A 22,234-nucleotide genomic window follows, 5' to 3' on the forward strand; every position below is an offset into this window, starting at 1 on the left:
GCTCTGTCTTTGCTATCATCCAATCTCCTCTTTATCTTCCCTTGCTCTGCTTTGATTTGCCTTATTATTCTGTATACAGCTCCTTGATTTTTCTTCTTATACAACGAGATAGGTTGCTTTTTGTTAACTCTTATGTTTGAATTTTCCTGCTGTTATTTGCTCTGCCATTGCTCTGTTATTCTGTATCTGTTTGCTACTTTGTGTTTTATGTATCTCTGCCCATAACAACTTGCTTGATGAATTTATTAATCTAATTGGAACAAAAAGGTCAGTGGGTTCACTTCTATTAGGCATGGCCGCATAGGTTGCTGTTCTAGATTCCAAGTCCTCGGCCCCCGCTTTTACGCCGTGATCTCCGGTGATGCCTCTGATCTGTTTTCAGACCTGGGTCGGTTATTAGCGGTCTCAGCCTCTCAGGAGGAGCATGTGGGTTAGGATACTGGGATTCATTCCTTGCTCGCTGTTAGCCATCGAGATTAGCTGTCATACCGGATCGTGCTTCCGTTCGCAATCCCATCATTCAGTTTTATCTTTCAAATCTTTTCCTATCGTTGCTTGGAATTAACCATCTTTACCTATTGATATTAAGGGCATGGTTCGTCGCACAAAAAATCTCTCGTGAGGTCATCAGAGGATATCATTTGAGGTCTCCTGTCGTAGGGATTTAGAGCCCCAACGACTCTCTTCGCCGGGTCTGCAGGTATCCCAGTTAGCGGGACTGAATCAAAAATTCGAAAAATAGTGTAAAAAGAAGAGTATCTTATTTATCTTTCCGTTTTGAATTCTCTCTAGGCTCTCCTTATGAGAAATTATTTCTTGCATTGCATGCATCATGCTGCCGTGCATGCCATCAATCACAACCACTCATTTTTATAGCGATACATTAAGATGTCTATTTAATGTGTTGACTTATATAAATAAATGGCTGTGATTGGTGTCATCCATGGCTGTGTAGTGTAGGAAATAATCTCTCCTTTCTTGCCCTCTCTTCAACTGCAAGCATTCTAGTGTTGGTAGCATCCCTCTTTTCTATCCTTTGATTATTTTCATCCACCGCATCTTGTTGATGTTAAAGGCTTTCATCATCCGAAATCTAATAACTTTGTGGAACCCGGCTGGAGCATCAACATACTTTAATACAAACTTTTTGGTATGTAGATGTACATACCCAATAGTTGATTGATGCACACTACCTCATTTAAAAAGTGAGGTAATACATCGTCTAGATCGTTATCTTACTAATATATGGTATATGTACAGGTAATACACAAATGAACCTCTTTGGCATGGATACATATTTAATAGTTAATTGATAGACACTCATTGTCTTTCCAATATACACCTTGTGTTGTCAATGAACACATCAAATTGAAGCACTACATAGTCTAGTTCATGGTATACAACTAAGTAATATATACTCGAATAACATCGAGATCTCATCAATGCTAGTTTGATCTTAGATATCTCCTTGAGGCCTCAAAAAACAAGTTCAACCTGTTGGTTATGGTACCATCCTTGTTGGATGAAGATGCCTGGTGAAAGAAAAAGGTGACAAAAAGAAACATCCAATGAAATTTGCCGAGCTAGATGGAGAATAGAAATGCGAGATCAGAATGAAGAAGCAACCAAAATAAATAGGTTTCAGATGCATAAAAGAATAATTGATCTGGATCAAAATCTATACATATTTTAAAGCATTCTGAACTTATTTATGCATCTGTCTGCATAGATCTCGAAATGATCATTGCATAATCCAATAGTGGATTTGCAAGGGGAATCCTTCTTTCTTGCGAAAGATACTACCCAGATTCCCCTTCTTTCTTGCGACAGATACGAGCCCAGTCCTTACACCTCTCTCTCTCTCTCTCTCTCTCTCTCTCTCTGTGGACTCTTATGTTTATGATATGCGCTAGCTTACAGAGAGCTCCCATATGGCGAGAGGACTGTTGCCGATGGTTGGCCTTCGTCCACTTTTCAATGCCGTCCCAGCTCCACCACTCAGCGCATGTTCTCGTGGGCCCCATGACTTTTGAACGTTTCGCTCCTTCATCGCTAGCCGAGCACATGCTGCAACCGTGTCTCTCTTTCTACCATTTAATAATTAGAAGAATATTAAAAAGTAATGGGGGGTTGAGGGGAGCACTAAAGAAACGTTGGTGATGTTTTTGATAAGAATCATGGGTCTTTGCTGCTATCGCTCCTTTGTTGCGTTCCACTCACGGGTATTTGGAGGCCAGCTAATTAAGGGTCACCATCTTCTGGGTGTCTCGCCAATTGGATTTCTTAAATGTGCAACTAAATTGGGTAGTCTGAATTAGATGTGCGTTGGCTTGGGATTTTAGCTTTAGCTGTGACTTGCCGAATTTGTTTGCAAATTGAATAGGAGAGAACCACTTAATCATGCTACGAGGCCAAACTATGGTGTAAAAACAAAGGTAATAGCCTTGTGAACGATGGCATTCGATGTGGCTCACAGGGTTGGGGCAAACCCCGTGCAGTCTGGTACAAAGCATCAAATAACCACCCCACTTTTACAAGGCAAAGCCACGCAGTAGATTCAGATCACGAGCGACCACCGCACATACCCGGTTCCTCATGGGGCATGGAATCGACTGACATTTAGATTTAAATTTTTCTGACAATATGAAAATTTAAAGGCAGTAAGACTGTTGATGAAGGGTTTGGCAAAAAGGGAGTGGATTAAGATTAGATTTGCCTTTTTCCGGTACCAATTTAGGTTTGCCTTCAATGTCTATTGTGTTAGAATTCATTGATTAATTTGTTTTCCTCTGTTCTCTGTTCATCCTTCTAATTTGGTTTCCAATTGAAAAACTAGGTGGGCCCTTAACTTGCTGAGTAGGTGGAATTGTGTGCCAGTCATGGTCTGTGGTTACCTAAGAATTGCAAGTAAGGGTTTGTTTGGCGTTTCATTGGAAAAAAAAAAACAATTCATGGCCTTTAATATTGAATAAATTATTTCTAAAAAATAAATTCTTAATGATATTATTTGAAAATAATTCTGAAAAGGCACAATCCGAAAATAGTTTTATAAATTAGAAAAATAAGGGCCATTTGGTATTGCTTCCATTTTAAGAAGTTGTTTTCAAAAATTTAGGAAGAAAAATATATTAGACCGAACCCTGTATGGCGAAATTCTTTTTATTTTTCAAATGGTTTTGAAAATTTTTAGAGGCTTTGAAAGCAAAGATTCATTGCTTTCAAAAACAAGTGGAGATAAAAAAAAAAAGAAGGAATAGTGGAAGTCTGGTGCTCGCTTGTTTTTCACATCAATCTCCCCATAGTATTTCAGTATTTTATAGAGAAACAAAAACTTGAAAATAGCGGCAATGCCAAACAGACCCTAGGTTTTTGGCTTCTACTACCGTAAATTTGCTTGTTATCTTCCAAATAGGTTCCAGGGCACAGGCAATCCTGAGGTTTTGTTTTTTGAATACACACACACATACATGTATGTATGTATATGTTCTTTCATTATTTTCAAGTTAAACAAAAAGTATGCTCCTCGTTTACCAAACAGAAGAAAAAAAAAAAAGTGTGCTCAAATATGGAGCTGTTGGATAGCGATCACCAACGTAATCATGCATGTACATATTCTAAATCTTCCCTCAGCACCAAATGGAAAATTATAATGAGGTCGAAAGCCTGCTATTGAGTTCTAACACGCAATCAAATCACTGGAGCAGAGTTTATGCTTGAGGTTATTCAGAGCCAAAGGCTTCACACGATCGGCATTTGGAGGAGTTCAGGTCCATTGTCACCGTCAAACAAGGTTTCTCAAATTCGTTTCGACCTTTTATCCTCAATCTAGGCCCATATGAAGTCGACCCAACGATGCTTGGTCCAAGCCCAGGCTAAATTGAAAGAATTTGGGCCAGTCTAATTCATCTGGGCCCCAGCTGCAGATTTGAGCCCCACTTGGATTTTTCCGTGCCTCCAATCTTCCCGACTAATGTTAGAGCCAAGGCCTGGATATATTTGAGTCCCAATCTGACCCTAGAAGGGCGCTCGTTGTAACAGTGCTCATTTAATAGTGGAGCCTAGAGAGACCGAACAGCCTCTGATCTTCTTGAAGAATATAAGATGCATTCATTTGCTACTAAGCTTAAAGATTCTAGCATCTGGGGCTGCCATATACTTTAGGAGTTTGCGGATATTTCTTCACAGATTACTGTTTCCTGGAAGCACCCCAACCAGGCTATCTCAAAGTGAATTTCGATACTTCTGTTTGGCCGCATTCTGCAGGCGTCGGATTTGTTACTCGAAATCCAATGGGCCGAGTATTATGTCCTACATCTATGCCAATCACGACCGCGTCTGTTTCTATGGCTGAATTAGTGGCTGCCTGGTATAGGCTTAAAACAGCTTTGTCTATGTTTTAGAATAATAGAATCATCTTGGATTAATGACAAGAAATCCTCGCATCATCCGCCATTGAGAAATATCAATGCTTAAGAAAAAGAAAAGGGCATGTAGCTTAAACTTTGCTTGCTTTACAGTTACATGGAGTGGGAGATGTTTGGCAGTGAGTATTTTATACTGAGATTTAAGATATTGGCTTTTAGTGCGGTCTTTGACAAGTTTTGGGTCCGTCGAAGGCAAACTAGTTCACTTCTTTCATGGAATCAGTGAACCAATTCAAGAGTGAGAAGTGATATGAGACCTTCTCCTTATTGATAGTGGCCATCGGATTGGATATTGCATGGAGATTCAAAGACTCCTTTGAGATTTGTAAGTAATTTGATCTCGATCTGATGGTCGAGAAGTACTGTTTGAATGCCATTTTCTTGTTTACATGCGCATGCAGACGATCAGGGCTCAACTGGGCACAACTTCTTTAAAATGGTGTGAGGCTTGGAAATCTTGGTCTCCGGTCAAAATCTTGACTGAATTTCCCAAAGTCACCGAACCATCACTCTTTTGCTCTTGAATAGCTTAGCAATAAGGAGAGATAACACTCCAATCGAGCGTGATCTAGTGCCAATGGCTTTCGTTTATCTTGTTTTAGTATGATGGTTGGATGAATCGAATGACGACGATGCATGTTGATTACTTGTTGCTAAAAGCAATTTATGGTCTGTCTTACTATTTTAGTCTTGGAGAAATTATTGCCTACACTCCATGCACCATGTGGCCGTGCATGCAACCAATCAGAGCCATTGGTTTTTATAATCTCTATTTATCAAACACGCATCTTGGTGCGTCGCTATAGGAATCGGCAATAATTCTCATTTTATGAGAGTTGATCTTCCTAATAAATCTAGATCATGGAAGATGAGGTGCAATGATGTAGGAATATATTCTCTGGCAAAAGGATCCACTCATTTTATGGTAGGCGGATGAGCGAATCGGCATATGTTTGAAAATGTAAATGGAATGAAGGGGAAAGCAGGTTACAAATGCCTGTCTTGGTGGTCTAGATAGAATGAGTGTAATTTAACAGCACAGGCTACTTTAATGTATGACTGCTAATATAAACTACGCCATACATCAATTTGCTGCAATGTCAACTAAAAAGAAGGCACCAATACTAGTGATTTCCTAAGTGATAGGTTAAGATTGGGATCCCAATTTGGTTGCATAGATCATCATCTCATGTGTTAGTATCATCGAAGCTGATCCCAATTTTGGTTAAGAAAGGTTGAAAATTGACATTAGATTAACTGAAATAAGTAAAAATATAAAAGAGATCCAACTTAACACTTATGGATATTAGAGTGTCAGTTTGAAAAATATCATGGATGGCCTTTAATATAGACATCTGACAAATGAGCATTTATAATGATAAGCTCAAATATATAGGACTAGATCTAATGATTATATCGATCATTTATGTAAGCTCAATTCTGTTATGATATGTACCAAAAATCATTCAGGCACATGGATGTGCAAGACTCAAAGTTCATACTTTTCAAGATGCACATTTAGAACTAGGCATATTTTTGGCACATTCTTTCATAATTAAAATGCTATTTAAATTAGTAACAGAAATATTATCTAGATGCACAAAGTGGAAGATTCTGAGTAGTCAAAATGAAAACTGATTTTGTTAGTATAATTATGATTCAATTACAATAATTAAGGTAGTTATTGAATTTTGAAACATACACGATATCTTTTTGTTAGGTGATGAAAAATATGAGTTAGTTTTTAGAACCCAAACAATGCCACTTCTCAGGAAAATTACCATTATCATTTTCAAGAAAACAATCTAGACCTTATGATCTAGTGGGGTGGTGTATTTGGAGCATTTTTAAGCTAGGAGGAGGTGAACTAGGACTTGCCCTAATGGCGATACATCATTGTCTACCAACATAAGATTCTAAATTCGAAGTCTTGGATGGTGCATTCTGAGTACTTGGACTTGAACAGAAGGAGGTGAATTGGGACTTGCTAACATCATGGCCATCCACCTATCAACTAAATATCCAGAATTTAAGTTTTGGATTGTGTATCTCAGGTACTTGAACTTGAATAATAATGATGACGATGATGAGGAAGAGGAGGTGGTGGTGGAAAAAAAGTTATGGTTCTCCTCTCAAAATGAATCATTTTAACACTTCCATCTAAGTATCTAAACTCATTAGCCATGATTAGTGTTTAATATATAATAATTTCATTAAATGTTGCATATAATCCTATCCACTTTATCGTGGATATTGAATACTTAAACCACTTTAGCAACCCAAATTGCTCAACCATTGACAATCATTTCATGCAATTGAACTTGCAAGAGATGTATTGTATAGGCTTTTGGTGGCTATACAAATATAACAACATTATCACCTAGTCTTTGGTGCACTCGATCTTTTTGGGACAAATATGGAAGGTTGGTTTTTCCATAACATGATAACATTTGCTTCTCTCTATTGAGATACTAGTTTTTCTACGCTTGCTCTTCCATTTTCATGCAAACAAATAATAAATTTAAACTTCATAAATAAAAAATAAAATAACAGAATTTTTTTATTTTTATTTTTAAGATAGAGATATTTTTTTTGGGGGCCAAGACAGACTATTTATATCATTTTAGTACGAATTTATGCAAAACGGGAACATCTTGATCTCATCGGAGGCAACTAATAATCTGACGTCTCTATTTAAACGGCATGAAACTGGAACGGCCGAGATAAGCTACGCCTGGGATAGGGCAAGATGGAGATTATTCGGTCCCCACTCCCCATTTCTTTAATCTTTTTAATAAATAAAAATAGGGGTTTTAAATTCGCCAATATATATAAGAAGGATCCGCAGCATCAATCCCCGTCGCTTCAACGCCCGGATTTTTTTTCTTCTCTTCATCGCTCCCTCTCTCAGCTGCGGAGGGTGGAAGGAAGAGGAAAGACAAAATCATAAACATACGCCTCTGTGCTTTCGAAGATTTCTCCCTCCTGTCTCCGTCTCCATAGATTCGAGGCAAGTCTTTCCGTTCGTCTTTCGCCCCTTCAATTTTTTCCCCGATAAAACTTGGATTTTTTTTATCTTTTTTTTGGTAGTTTGTTCTGCAATTTCTTGTAGCGATCTCATTGGCTGTCAAAGATTCCTCAACCGCAGAGAATCGACTTATGTTTTCTCATTTCTGGATGATCTGCGCAAACCTGTTTCTTGATTTGTTGCCAGTGAGCTCAAGAATTGAGTAGAAACCATCAAGTTTTGGAAACCCTAATCGTTCGCATCACTTTCTTTATTTGAGATATATTTACTTCTTGATGCTATTATAATAAAATATGCTATGTTTTCAGCTTGCAGTACGGGAAACGACTTATTTGGGGTGAATCCCTATCTTGATTGATAGGTCAGGCAGTCAAGAAGCAAAATAGTTTCCTAGTTTTATTAGAAAAAGTTTTTTTTAAATAATCGTTCATTTCGAATTTTCTTGTTCATCCTCAGATGGCTTTTCTTCTATGTGTCAGATATGATGAGAAAAGATCATGGTCTGGTCATTTCTTGATCTAAATTTTCTGTTCGTCATCCGTGAATGCTCTAAGTTTCAATGGACATAATTAGTTAACGTTTTGCGTATTGGGTAACTTCCGCCATGTTGAGTGATGCTATTTTGATATATGTACCACTTCATTCTGTATTGTTCTTTTGAGTCCGTCTAGCATTTCCATCAAAATACTATTTCTTTTCCAGATACATGGTGCTGTATTATCTTGGAATCTGATTTTATGCCTTATGCAATGCACATCTACCGGTCAACATGGCATGAAGACGTGAATCTAATTACCTTGTTTCTCAAAAAAAACAAAAAAATTGAAGTGACTCAATTATATCTTAATTAGCATATGCAGCTAATCATTTATCCATGTAGAACTTTTTTGGTTGGTCACTGTAACTCCTTATGTTTTTTCTTCTTTGCCCTTACTTTCCCATATTTCATTGCTATCCCACATGCTTTTATTTTTTTTTCTTGAATTGAAAAATAATTTGCGTTGTTCATGTGCTTTGATCTGTTGTATGCATATGTTTATTTAGGTTTCAATTAGGAAACTAATATGAGGAATTTGGACATAGAGAGTTCATTGTATTACATCATAACAAAAACTATTGCATTGCGAAGTACTGGGTTTCTGTAATTCAAATACTATGTAGGTCTTCATTTAGCAAGGTACTTTAGGGTTATAGCTACAATTTGTATACCAACAAGCTTGCAAGCTATGTAATAATGCCATTGACCTCTCCTTTTCCCTGAATGCATTATTTAAGCTCTTGAAATAAAATGGGGCTTTCTCATGTTGTATCATGCTTACTCTCTTGCAATCGGTTGTTCCTGCATTTTTAGTAGTCTACTCTCTCTCTCTCTCTCTCTCTCTCTGTCTATAGAAATATGTTTTCTAGCAATAAACAGTGATTGCCTTTATTTATTCATCAAATATATGTACTCATTGTCTTCAAGAAGAATAGATGGAAATTCATGTGATATAAAAACAGCCTTAATAGAAACTTTGTTGTTCAAGAAAGACCTGCTGCTTCTTTATTAGTTTGTGAAATGTCAATATATATATCCGCATTTCCTCATGCTTATCATACCCTACTCATGCGTGTCACGTGTTTTGCTTTGCTAGATGTTTTAAAATTTGGGTTCCCCAAGTACGGGTGGCTTATATCTTGCATAGTTACTTAATTTTTGGCTTATTAATTGTTGTGACATACGGAGTTGAGTATTCCTTCTTTTGTGATTCTTGAGATGTAACATCCATATTTTCTGATTGTTTTTTCTAGCTGTCAGTTCTTTAAAAGGCAGAAAGCAAATATGTTGTTCATGGCACTGTAGCTATAATTTGTAAATCCGGATAGCAGTTTTTCCTATGAAAATTGATCATGTGCCAGAAATAGGCCAAGTGGCAATCCAAGCTGTACGTGATCCTTCCATTGCACACCCTGATTGGCTGCAAAGGATGAAAGTCGCCTGTTGTAGGTTATGATACATGCAGTTTTATATTTATTCCATCCGGCTGAATTACAGAGTCTGCTTGTTCTTCACGAGCGTCATTTCTAGCTTCCGACCAGAGACTTATTAGTATTTGTATTGCCTGTTAGGTTATGAGTTTGCATTTGGTGCAGTATATAGTCTCTGTATGGCTGGTGGGATTCTGCTTCAATGAAGCTATATGAGATAAATCATTGTGGCTGTACGGACTGTGAGTTCTAGTGCTTATATTGGTTGGTGAAGGCCAACTCTTCTTCCTGCAGTTGGACCGATTTCTGAGGTGAAGACAGTATCTCGGACTAGTAGCTATTGGAACTGCTGGTCTTGTCCATAGAAGTAGCTTAGTCAAGGAAACAGATGCTAGTTTCAATTATTTGTGCTTTTTTGGAGTGCTCCTTTTAGATATAGTGATTTCCAGTAAGAGTCATTTCTAGCTACTTAAATTTATTGCTGTGAAAATGTGAAATTTATGTCTGGGGATCAAGTTGTTGCTACAGTTCCATGAATAAGTTAAGGCTCATAGTCTGCTAGATATCGGGTATGCTACTACTAGTAGAAATCACAGGGATTGACCAGTCAAAAGGTCGTCCTTCTTTCTATCAATCTTTTATTCTGTTGCGTTGCCATCAATTTTACACCGCTTAATATTAGATGCATCTGTTTTTATTATCTTTCCAGTGTCTAGAGATAGTGTATCTTGCTGTATTAAGCTTACCCTTTGTTATACATGCCCATATTGCATGTATTGAATTTATTTCTAGTTTCATACCATATTTTGCTTTATTGGAAGATTTATGTTTTTCCTGTCTTTATTAGTCCTTTATGGAAATTGTCTTACTCTTTGATTGCTATTTTCTGAATAATAGTTTCTTCTGTCTTTGTACTTGCTTGAAATCCAGTTTCTATTATCGTTCATCAAAATAAAAGGACAAACACAAAAATGTTGATGAAACTGCTACCAGTCCTTTTTCCTTTATAGAAACTTACACCTAGCTGTATAGTTCTTTAACCATTATATCAGTTCATTTTGATGCACAAGCGCTTGCCTTTTCTTTTCTTCTTGTGTCAATTGCTTTATGCCCTTTGAAAGGGAAAAAATGGAAAACTTGGATTTTGATAGTTTTCTTCTTGGTTTGTTTAATACTTTAATTTTGCATTTATATCAGAGGAGGCGATTTATGATGGTCTGTATATTGCAGGAGATATCTTCTACTATCGCTACCATAAGCATTCACATTTCTTTTGGCTAGTTATTGTCAACATCAACTTTACCTAAATGGGGGATGCAGAAAGTGCCCTTCCTTCATCCAAGAAGAGAGTAGCTGGTAGACAGCTCTCTAAGGATGATCCTGATCCAGATGATGATGCTCCTGAGCCAGAGATGGGGACTTTTCAAAGAGCCACCGAGGAAGTGATGGCAACCAGAAAAATTGTCAAGGTCCGGCGCCATCAACCTGCATCATCTGCTGGTTCCAATCCTTTTGCTGTTATTCGCTTGGTTCCTCCAACCAGTTCTGGTGCACAAACAACTAGCCCTGCCGATCAGCCTCAAATGGGTGCTGATACAACAGTCTCAGAAGATCAAAACAGTAATAATGAAAAGATTGAAAAATCTGGTGATGAAGATAAGGAAACTGAAAGTGGAGCTGCAGTGAATGAAATAGAGGGGACAGCAGAGAATAACAGGAAGTCAGCAGAAGACATTAATGAAGTGTCGGCAGCTAAGAGTGATGAAACAGGAGAGAATCACAGGAAGTCAGCAGAAGACATTACTGATATGTCAGCAGCTAAGAGTGATGAAAAGGTCAAAACTGATACAGTCGAAGAGGTCAATCAGCCACTGGAAATGGGTAAGGAAGTGCAAAATGGAGGAAAAGAAGCCAAAAGGGAATCCCGAGAAGTAGCAGGTGAGGAAGATGGGGAAGAAACTGAGAAGAAAGCTGGAAGTGAAATGGATAAGGCGGTTGGAGATGAGACTGAGAAAGAAAAGCAGGAAAATGACCATAAAGATGCAACTATGCCAGCTGGATCTTTTAGCTCATTTCAACAGTTGTCTAGTAGCCAAAATGCATTTACAGGGCTTGCAGGAACTGGCTTTTCGAACTCTTCATTTTCTTTTGGTTCAATTGCTAAAACAGGATCTGCATTTGGTGCAAGTTCTGGATCTCTCTTTGGGCTTACAAACAATGGGAGTTCTTCCTCATCATTGCCTGGTACTGCACCAGATGCTTCTAAAAGCGGCAGACTTTCCATGCAGGAGGTGCCTGTTGAAACAGGTGAAGAGAATGAGAAGGCACTGTTCACTGGTGATGCTATATTATATGAGTATTTAGATGGAGGGTGGAAGGAAAGGGGAAAGGGAGAGCTTAAAGTGAACATCTCTATTGCTGATGGTGAAAAGGCAAGGCTTATTATGAGGGCTAGGGGGAACTACAGACTTATCCTGAATGCAAGCCTTTACCCAGATATGTCGCTTACTAATATGGATAAAAGAGGCATAACTTTTGCTTGTGTCAATAGTGTTGGAGAAGGAAAGAATGCACTCACCACATTTGCTCTGAAATTCAAGGACAGTAGTATTGTGGAAGAGTTTCGAGGAGTGGTCACAGCACACAAAGGAAACAAGACCCCTGTACTGAAGACACCTGAGAATTCCCCCAAGGCATCTGATGAGTGAAATGATAGATGCCTCTTCAAAAAAGCTAATTTCCTGGAATTTCCTTCTTGAATTTTGTTATGTCTTGGTTAAGATGTCCCATTATGTGATCAAGCTTTAAAATGTAGGGCCAAAACTTGTTTAGTTAAAGTACAGTCTTTGACAGAATGGTTCATCTTTTTATGTAATTCTAGAAGAGGACCTCAAGTCATGGTTCCTGTTGTTGTGTAGTTGCATTATCATCGACTTTTTATCTTGCCATAAGCTCATAATATCTGCTATTTTAAATTTCAATTTCTACCAAAAGTAACACCAGGTATGGTTCTTCTGATAAACTGCATCCATATGCAAAATTAGGAATTATACTTCTTTACCCTTAATCATGCTTGGGTTGTTAACCCTTGGAATTAGTGTATGATGCCTGGGATGAATAACTCAGCAGGATAAGTGGTTCTTGCTTTAGTTCCCACAAGGAAGCATATGCTTATGCTAAAGAAACATTTTTTGGACTTGTTTCATTTTAAATGCTAAATGGGTATCTGCTGAGGAAGCAATACTATAAATTGCTGTATTTGCTGGCATACTCATATGCCTCGATTGATTTAAAACCATCCAAATCCAAATATAATGGCATATCCTGGTCAATCTGGTTTTGTAATTTTGAAGTGGTCCTTAGAGTGAATCGGGTTTTAAAAGGGTAGATTAACGTAATTTAATTTTAGTTCCATGCATTTTTAATATTGGATTGTGTTTCAGTTTGATTCTTTGTCAGTCGTTTTTTTACGTCACGGATGAATACAGTTCCTGAAATTAAACCTTGTCATCTTCTTCCAGGCTTTTTCAAAGTTTGGTGGAATTCCATGGCTTTTATTCTTGGTTGCTGACCTTAAATTATCATTATTAGTGTAGGCCTCTTTAACTGAGAACTTAGTCTCTAGGTTTTAGTTTAGTTCATGGTCATCTTGGCTGGAAATTGATATCAATACTTAGAGAGTTGGCATTAGGACGGCTCGAGACATTATCTTCTTCTCAATCCTTTTATGCTGTGTTACCTTGATAATCAGAGCGCGATTTATTGAAAAAAAGCTTCGATAGTGATGATGATGAATTGAGTTTTTCGTATGCATTAGTATCCTTGAAACAAGAGAGTAGGATGTTGAATAGGCAATTGATACATGCTGATTAATCATTTTTTTGCCCTTTTTTTTCATTTCTAGTTCCTTAAATGGTCATAGCCTTGTATTCGTTTGTAAATGTGATCAATTGATGATTGTAAATGTGATTTGGTTCTATGTTGAATTCGACCTTGTTGTTATCAGAGCTTTACTCCAAGAAAAGGTGGAGAGTTTTACTTGTTAAGCTATCATAGATGAAATACTATGAAGATTTGTTCCATTATTTTAGTAATCCGGATCAGAAAATTCAGAAGGATGAAATATTCAACCATTTGGATGATTACAACTACAGAATTTAGTAAATGCAGAAGTCAGAGTGCTTATTATGTTGAAATTCCATTGTCTAAATATGTAGTTCTTCTTATTTTTTTTAATTATAAAAATTCAACGTGTTGAAAGAAGTGATGGTCTACTTTGGGACTGAGCTTGCACCTTGTTGCAGTGATCTATAATACTCACCAGCTTGCACATCTAGCAGGTTGATGCTTTTGTCTGATCTGTGATTGTTATTCTAACTATAGTTAAATTATCATACCTGGTTTTGTAGAAGTAAAGTTCAGGGGCAAAACTGCACAGTCTGCACTTCCTTGGTAAACCTTGGAAGTGGATGAGACCAAGAAAAAGGCTGCTGTATCTGATTTTTATGGCTGTGTCTTGTAGTGTAGTTAGATTATGACATGGCTGGATGAGCCCAAAGAGGATTATGTTTATTTGTTTGTCAGGACTTCCATTTTTAAACATTTGGTGACTGAGTTGATCTTACTGAAGGTTGGTTTTCACCTTCTAGTATGACATGTAAAAACCAAGGGATGTTTCTTAAACCTTCGGTGGTCTTGGTTTCCATAACTTGATAACTCTCTCTCCATGTAAAAACCATTAGGCTGTTCTGTTTTGTATGGTTTTTAATCTTTTTAATTGTACTTTTGTGCCTACTTCAAATTAAAATAGAGGCACAGTTAAATATTAAGACGGTGATGCAGGTTTGATTCATGTTTATGTTTTTCTTTTTCTCCCCCTTTTTAGGTGGGGATCGTGGAGAGGGAATTGATGCTGTTCATGCCAGTGCATCAAAAATGCAAGCCTATTTTTTATGTCAACAACATGTGTGCAGGGACTAAATATATAACTGTTTTCCTGAGGGGTGACTTTAGTCTCAAACGCATGCAAGGCTGGGTTGGCATTGACTTGTATGAAAATTTCTGAAACATGTCATGACATGCCCACGGCTTAGGTTGGCACCAGGCCCCGCTTGTAGGGCAACTAGTAGATGGAATCTGTTGCCTGAGAGAACCTGAAACCCTGGAAACATGTAAAGCCTGAAGGCATTTTTATTCTTGGGAGAGGCCTGAACAAGGAGCCTAAATGATTAGCAGATCTTGAAGCACCTGTATTCCTGGGCATTGCATGTAAGCATATGGTTGTTTTGAGGCCTGATGTAAGCATCTGTGGAAAGCTTAAAATCCGGCAGCATCTTGACAGGACATGAACTTGTGACTTCAAACAACACTAACTAACTGGTCGAGAACAGGAGCTGGTTGGAAGATGGGGATCAAAATACTATCATGCTTATTGGCATGCATGTAAAAAAAAAAGAAGCCCAATTGACTAGGTGCTTTCTTTCAAGGTATGTATATCCATGCAGTATGCAGTCAATTATATGCCCACTTTTTAAGTGCATGGCTTATGCTGGTTTATTAAGTGGGTAGGTTTTTTGTAGACAGATCAAGCAACTTGACATCAAATCTAGCCTTTATAAGGAATATGAGAACAAGTTAGGTTATGTAGCCTATTGCGGTTTATCAAAAAGAAAAAGGGTCCATAAGCTTATTATACAGGCACCTATTAGTAGGGTTTTGCGAGAAGTACAGCAACCATTTAAAAATGTCCTGAAGTAAATATTGGAATTTAAACTTTATCTGCTTTCTATTAGGCACGTTGGCTACTTATGTTTACAAAGCTGGCAAATGGGAAATGCTTCAAGACACTGCTTATGCATAAATATGTTAAAAGATCATTCATCATTACCAGTTATAACATAGATGCCATTCCTATATGCAGTCATCTTAGTTATTAATATTTCTTCATGTGCTAAGTTCTTTTTTGATAAATTTTAGTTATCTATAATGTTTTGCACTTTATGGCTAATTATAGAAGGATTGCCAATTGTTGATCTAAATTATATTAATACATCTCTTTTGGAATTCAAAGACAATCAAAAAAATATCTAATGTAAAATCATTCATGTATATCCTATTGAACATTGCTACCGCCAATGATTACAGAGCAAACAATTCTAAAATAAGTCTTAGGACTTCGCAAAATAAACTTTGGTGCCAGTTTTTCTTTTCTTTTCTTTTCTTTTTTTTCTTTTCTTGTGTACAAAGAGAAGGAAGAAAAGAACAATAAAACCTAAACATTAAAAACAAAGTGAACAAAAACCAGCATCCATGTTCAACAGCGAAGATGGCTCCCCACGAATAGAAGAACCTAGGCGCAAATTAAGGAGTGAACCAAATCAAACCCTCAAGCCAATTGGTGGTTTGGTTTGCTTTCCTATAAACATGTTGCACAGAAAAATAATCCAAAGAAGAGATCATACGATGAATATGTTGTGCCAGCTTTTCTTTTTAATTCACTTTGATTTATGTTTAACGTCCCATCACATGCAAAGCCTTGGTCTTAACCTTCTTTTCGACCAACTCTCTGGAATCTTTATAAATCTTTGAGTCTCAGAACCTAATTAGCTTAACCCAGACCCGGCCCCCTCGTTTGGGGTCTGGCTCTGAACAGAGGGTCCCTTGGAATGAAGTTTCACTCAGTTCACCAGATACCCAACAGGGCCGGGACAGGGCCGAGAGACGACTCACCTACTTTATTGAGGTCGGCCAGCCACATAACGTCGTGCGTGACCGCGAAAACCGCCACGTCGCTTATTGTTGCGGTCTCAGGTTTCTCGATCCTCTTCGTCTTTCCGTTCTTTGGGACGTATGTAATTGGGAACTGGTCGCAGTTTACGTAAGAGGTTGCGGATTGCTGAGCATGGCTTTCGAGGGACGAGGGAGCATCTGATGACGATATGATCCATCAAATCGGACGGTCATGATGGCGTCAAAAAAGACAATATGATGTCGTGATTGCTTGAAGTTAGGCAAGTGAGAACTGTGGGGTCAAGGGGTCTCCCGGCTATCCAAAGAAAAAGAAACCATCGGGTCCAAAAAAGTGTTTGCCTCCACGTATGGGTCTTCCGGTAATCCTCCTCAGAGATACGACGATCCTAAACTTCTTCTTTGGTACGTCTCGGAAGAAGTCAAATCAAATCCGATCGAACTTGCAGATCCAGTGAAGAACGAAATAAAAAGAATAAAATAAATTGAATATAATTGTAAAAATAAAAATCAGAAGTGGCTAAGAGGAAGAACTTTTCTTCAGAATTTTTTGATATTTTTTTCTAATTTTTCGTGTCCCGAATAGGATGAAATCAAGGAATATGTATAGAGGGTTTAGAGGGGCTTTTTGGTCTTTTTGCGGACGCATCTGCGCCTTCCGCGGACGCGCCTACAGTGATTTTGCGAATGCCACAACAGGCGTTTCGCGAAATTCAAATGCGCATGCGGCTGAATCTCGGGCTGCGTGCGCATTTAAATTTTACCAATAATCCTCCACAAAAATTTAAATAATTTTAAAATCAAAATAAAATGCTGGATATCTTATATTATGCAATAGGTGTAGGTACCTTTCGGTTTAAACCTTCACTTAGTAACAATTGATTACATCTGTGGAGCCAAGGTAGTCTTAACATTGAACCTCGGTCCATGACTCAGAATAAATCCACAACACACATAATATAGCCTGATCTGGGTTCTAAGCGGGTTACACTAATATGGCCATGCGTAGGTATCTTTTATGTGCTTTTTAGGAAATCACCCATTTTTCATAATCGCGGCCTTACAACTGCACATATAAATTAGTCCTAATAAGGAAGTTGCAAGGAAGCTCCTGTCTTTTGGGTCTCGGACTCATTAAGAGTTATATAAACAAACTCATCCTACCGCTTGCTTTTATGAGCACTAACGTCACAGGAATGAGGAAAACATCAAACAGTGCTCCTCTTAGTCACATTCCGGTTTGTTTCTACCCATTGAGCCTTTTAAGGTTTGGTTTCCACCGTGGTGATCTATCTTTATGGGCTAAGCCCCATCCCCCTCGACAACTCTAGAATTACTGTTCTAGACAAACCTTTTGTAAGCTGATCAGCCAAATTATTTTCTAATTTTACACAATTTAAAGCAATAACGTTATTTTTTAATTTATATCTTAATAATTTATGACGCACTTTTAAGTGCATGTTCATTTTTACATTGGCATTTTTTTGGTTGTACTTATCTATTGCAGATTTACAGTCATAATGTAAGGAGGCAGGTGGTAAATGTGACTCATCTATAGGAAGGTCTATTAGTAGATATCTGAGCTACTCAGCCTCAGTGCTAGTGGCGTCTAAAGCTATCAGTTTAGACTCTATGGTACTCCTAGATATCAAGATTTGTTTGGTGGATTTCTAAGACACAGCAGCATCTCTTAGAAGAAAAACATATCCTGTGGTGGATTTAACATCTAAGGTATCGCTGATTCAGTTGGCATCACATAGCATTCTAGAACAGTAGGAAACCTACTAAAGTGCAAACTATAGGACTTGGTACCCTTAAGATACCTAAGGATTCTCTCGAATGCTGTCTAGTGATCTCTATTTGGATTAACAGTATATCTGCTAAGTCTATTCACAGCATATGCCATGTCTAGCATGGTGTAGTTTGCTAGGAATCCTAGTGAGCGTATAATTTGAGCATATAGGCCTTGAAGGATAGGAGTTCCTAAGTTCTTCTTAAGGTGTGTAGAGGGATCAAAAAGAGTAGAGACAGTCCGACAATCGGTATAATTAAATTTATTGAGAATCTTATCAACATATGACTTTAGGATAACTCAATACTATTTGCACTTCTAATTATTTTGGTATTTAAAATTAAGTCAGCTTATTCCAAGTCTTTCATATCAAACTTATAACTTAAGAATTGCTTTACTTCATCAACTATTTGAAGATCTATCCCAAAGATCAGTATATCATCTACATAGGCACAAGATTATAAGTTTATTTCCAACTCTCTTATGCTATACACATTCGTCTGTACTATTGATTTCAAATCCAAATGTCAATATGATTTCATCAAATTTCAAGTGCCATTGCTTGGGTACTTGTTTAAGACCATAGATAGATCTGAATAATCTACAAACTTTATTTTCTTGGCTTGAAATTATAAATCCCTCTGGCTAGTCCATATAAATTTTTTCATTTAAGTCTCCATTTAGAAAAGCTGTTTTCACATCCATCTGATGAATCACTAATCTATGGATGGAGGCTAATGTAATCAGGACCCTGATAATAGTAATCCTAACTACATGTGCATAAACATTAAAGAAATCTACCCTAGGTCTCTGAGTAAAACCCTTGGTAACTACTCTAGCGTTAAATTTATTTACGGACCCATCAGGCCTAAGTTTTTTCTTAAAGATCCATTTGCACCTTATAGTTTTACAGCCAGAAGGAAGATCAATCAGTTCCCAAGTATGATTTTGGATAATTGACTGCATCTCATTGTCTACAGCTTCTCTCCAAAAAGGTGAATCCAAGGATTTCATTGCATCCTCAAAAGTAATTAAAGAGTCCTCTATAAAAAAAGGTATAGAAGTCATCTCCAAATGTTTTCTCTACCCTGTATTTTTTACTTCTCCTAGGTTATGCTTCTACTTCTATTTCACTTGTCCTTATTCTATTAGAGCTACTAGCTATACCACTATCTATTCTAGCCCTAAGTGGAAAGGTGTTTTCAAAATATGTTGCATCTCTGGCTTCTATGATAGTATTGTTATTAATATCACTTTCTTCTGAATTAATCACCAGAAATCTATTTGCATTACTATTGGCTGCATATCCTATGAATATGGCATCCACTGTTTTAGGCCCTATTTTCTTTCTCTTAAATCAGGTAATTTCACTTTTGCCAAGCACCCCCACACTTTCAAATAGCTAAGATTAGGTTTTTTATGTTTCCAAACTTCATATAGGGTTAGATTATTATTTTTAAAGGGAATCCTATTGAGGATATAACAGGCTGAAACTGGAGCTTTCCCCCACAAATTCTCTAGTACTCCTAAGCTTATAAGCATTGAGTTAACCATATCTATTAAAGTCCTATTCTTTCTTTCTGTTACTCCATTTGATTGGGGAGAATAGAGAGCAGTCACTTCATGAATGATTCCATAATCTTCACAAAATTGAGTTATATCATTAGATATATATTCACCTCCCCGATTTGATCTAAGAATTTTAATTTTCTTTTTCTATTGGTTCTCAGCTTCGATCTTATAAATCTTAAATTTGCTGAGCACCTCATCCTTGGTTTTAATTTTGTAGATGTAACAGAACTTGGATAGATCATTAATGAAGTTCACAAAGTATCTGTTACCTTTCCTAGAAGTTCTACTAGAGTCACAAATATCACTATGAATCAACTCTAATAGATCTAAATCCCTATTAACAAATTTAAAAGGCTTTCTAGGGAGTTTGGCTTCTACACAGATTTTACATTTTTTATGATTCTTAAAATCACTTTTTGGTATTAAATTTAAGTTTATTAGTTGCTTAATTGTATTATAATTTACATGACCTAATCTACCAGGCCAAATAGAAGGAGGTTCTATATTCATGATCAAAAAAATTTTATTTATTGAAGGAACTATTACATTCAACTTAAACAATCATTTACTTAGGAATCCTTTTCCAATAAACATTAAACCATAGGAAATTGTAACTTTATTGGACTCAAAAATAAGACGAAAGCCTTACTGGACAAGTAAGAAACCACTAATGAGGTTTTTCCTAACAACTAGAACATATTGGACGCCGTGCAGGGACAGAACTTTTTCAGAGGTAAGCTTTAAGTCTACACGTCCCACTTCTAGCACAGGCGCCTCGGAACTGTTTGCCATGATCACAACTCCTTCGCTTGAAACCTGGTAAGAAGAAAATCAAGAGCGATCACAACAAATATGAATACCAGCTCCAGTATTAATCAACCAATCAAGTGCCTGTAAAGTTATATTAACTTCAAGAGTGAAAAAAACAGACCTGAAATCTGTCTCAGAGGAGCCAACGCCGGAAGTAACCATGTTGACTTGAGCACTGGTTGTGTGTAGACCCTTCTTCTTGGATTGAAAAGGTGCAGTCTTCTTATAGAAGCACTGGAGAGACAAATGATTGGTCCGACCACACACATAACAGAAACGAACACTACCTTTCTCTTTCTTCTTCTTCTGCTCTTGGGATTGGATAGGTTTTCCATTGTGGTGGTTAGGGTTTGTAGGGTGGTAGGGTTCCTTTTTGTAATGTTTATTTTTGAAGGGTCGGTTTTGATTTTTCTTAAGTGGGGCCTCTACATTATAAACATCATTCTTGTGGCCGGTAGAGGTTTTACTCCTGAGCCTATGTTGCTCTTCAATTCTAATGGAGTTCAAAATTTGGGTTATGATGAGACCTGCTTGGGTATGGCTCAGAGTCTTAGTAAAATCAGACCAGAAATTAGGTAGTTTATCTATCAGATAGGCTACCTGAAATTATTCATCCAAATTGGTCCTATTAGCCCTAAGCTGGTGGATCAGGATTTCAAAATCATGGATTTGATCATTCATAGGCATTGAGTCCACCATTCTAAAGTTATTGAAGTCAGAGGCCTTGAACCTCTTTACCCCAGCATCATCAAGACTATATTTGCTATCTAGGGTGTCCCAAAGTTCTTTGGCACTCTTGGTTGTGTAATAAATATCATACAACTTTTCAGAAAGGGCACCTAGGATTCTATGTATGCAATGATAGTCTATCTCAATAGGTGTCCTATAGGGTGTGCTGGTGGAGGCAGAAGATTCAGTTTGGGAGGAGAATGAACTCCGATTTGGATTTGAGTTTTGACGAGTAACAGGTCGTGAAGTAGTTGGGTTGGACCCATTATCAACTTCAATAGTGCTCTCACCTATGGCTGAGATCAACCCTAATGTGGTGAGCCAGAACTACATTTGGTTCTGCCACCTCCTAAAGTTATAGCCATCAAATTTTTCATGTTTGGCACTAAGTTGATCACTAGTATTAGAGGCTATAGGTTCAAGTTATAAAGAAGGGACAAAAACCTGATTGAAGGTAAAAAAAAAAGTTTATGTTAAAAGATTACACTAAAATTTGTATTAAATTTTGAATGTCTAGTTGATATATCCAAAAAATAATAGCCATATCAGCTCCAGATCGGTGGTGGAACACTAGGCTCACTTAAGTACCAGCCTTTCTTAAGCACGTATGCTTTTTTGACAAGCTTTTCTTTGGCACTATTAGTTAGTGGATATAATCACTAGAAATCATACAAATTTAATTTTTAAAAAAGTCGAAGTGCAAACTTAAATATGTTATTATGGATTAACCAATTTTTAAATTTTTTATTTGAATTTTTCGAATTAGTAATAATTAATTATTAATTTAATGTTAGCTAGACAATTATTATAATTGAAATCTAATATATCAATTCAAAAATTATATATTAGAATTGATTTATTGCCTTATTAGAATAATTGATTACTAATTTTGTGCCAGCAAATCAATTATTGTAATTGAGATTTAAAATAATAATTCAATTAATTATAAGATATTATCTTATTAGAATAATTGATTACTAATTTTGTGCCAGTAAATCAATTATTGTAATTCAGATCTAAAATGTCAATTCAATGAATTATAAGATTGATTATCTTATTAGAATACTTGATTGCTAATTTTATGCCAGCAAATCAATTATTGTAATGGAGATCTAAAATGTCAATTTAATGAATTATAAGATTTATTATCTTATTAGAATAATT

General features: G+C 36.9%; 1 protein-coding gene across 4 annotated transcripts; it reads left to right on the plus strand.

Annotated features, from left to right (window-relative positions):
* Window positions 1-7,279: 7,279 nt before the first annotated feature.
* Window positions 7,280-12,337, plus strand: LOC103709734 (nuclear pore complex protein NUP50A). Of its 4 annotated transcripts, XM_088722786.2 has the most exons (3): window positions 7,284-7,434; window positions 7,761-7,813; window positions 10,651-12,337. In XM_088722786.2, exon 3 carries the CDS (start codon window positions 10,728-10,730, stop codon window positions 12,126-12,128), a length of 1,401 nt encoding a protein of 466 aa, XP_088578912.2. In that variant the 5' UTR covers window positions 7,284-7,434; window positions 7,761-7,813; window positions 10,651-10,727; the 3' UTR covers window positions 12,129-12,337. The 4 variants fall into 4 exon arrangements, with proteins under 4 accessions (XP_088578909.2, XP_089787153.1, XP_088578912.2 ...); XM_088722783.2 differs by lacking the exon at window positions 7,761-7,813 and having other exon boundaries at window positions 7,280-7,434; XM_089931027.1 differs by lacking the exon at window positions 7,761-7,813 and having other exon boundaries at window positions 7,281-7,434; window positions 10,618-12,337.
* Window positions 12,338-22,234: the final 9,897 nt, after the last annotated feature.

Source organism: Phoenix dactylifera, chromosome 5 (genome assembly GCF_051530095.1).
Source record: "Phoenix dactylifera cultivar Ajwa chromosome 5, Ajwa_hap1_PhDact_Kaust_v1.1, whole genome shotgun sequence".
Lineage (NCBI taxonomy): Eukaryota > Viridiplantae > Streptophyta > Magnoliopsida > Arecales > Arecaceae > Phoenix > Phoenix dactylifera.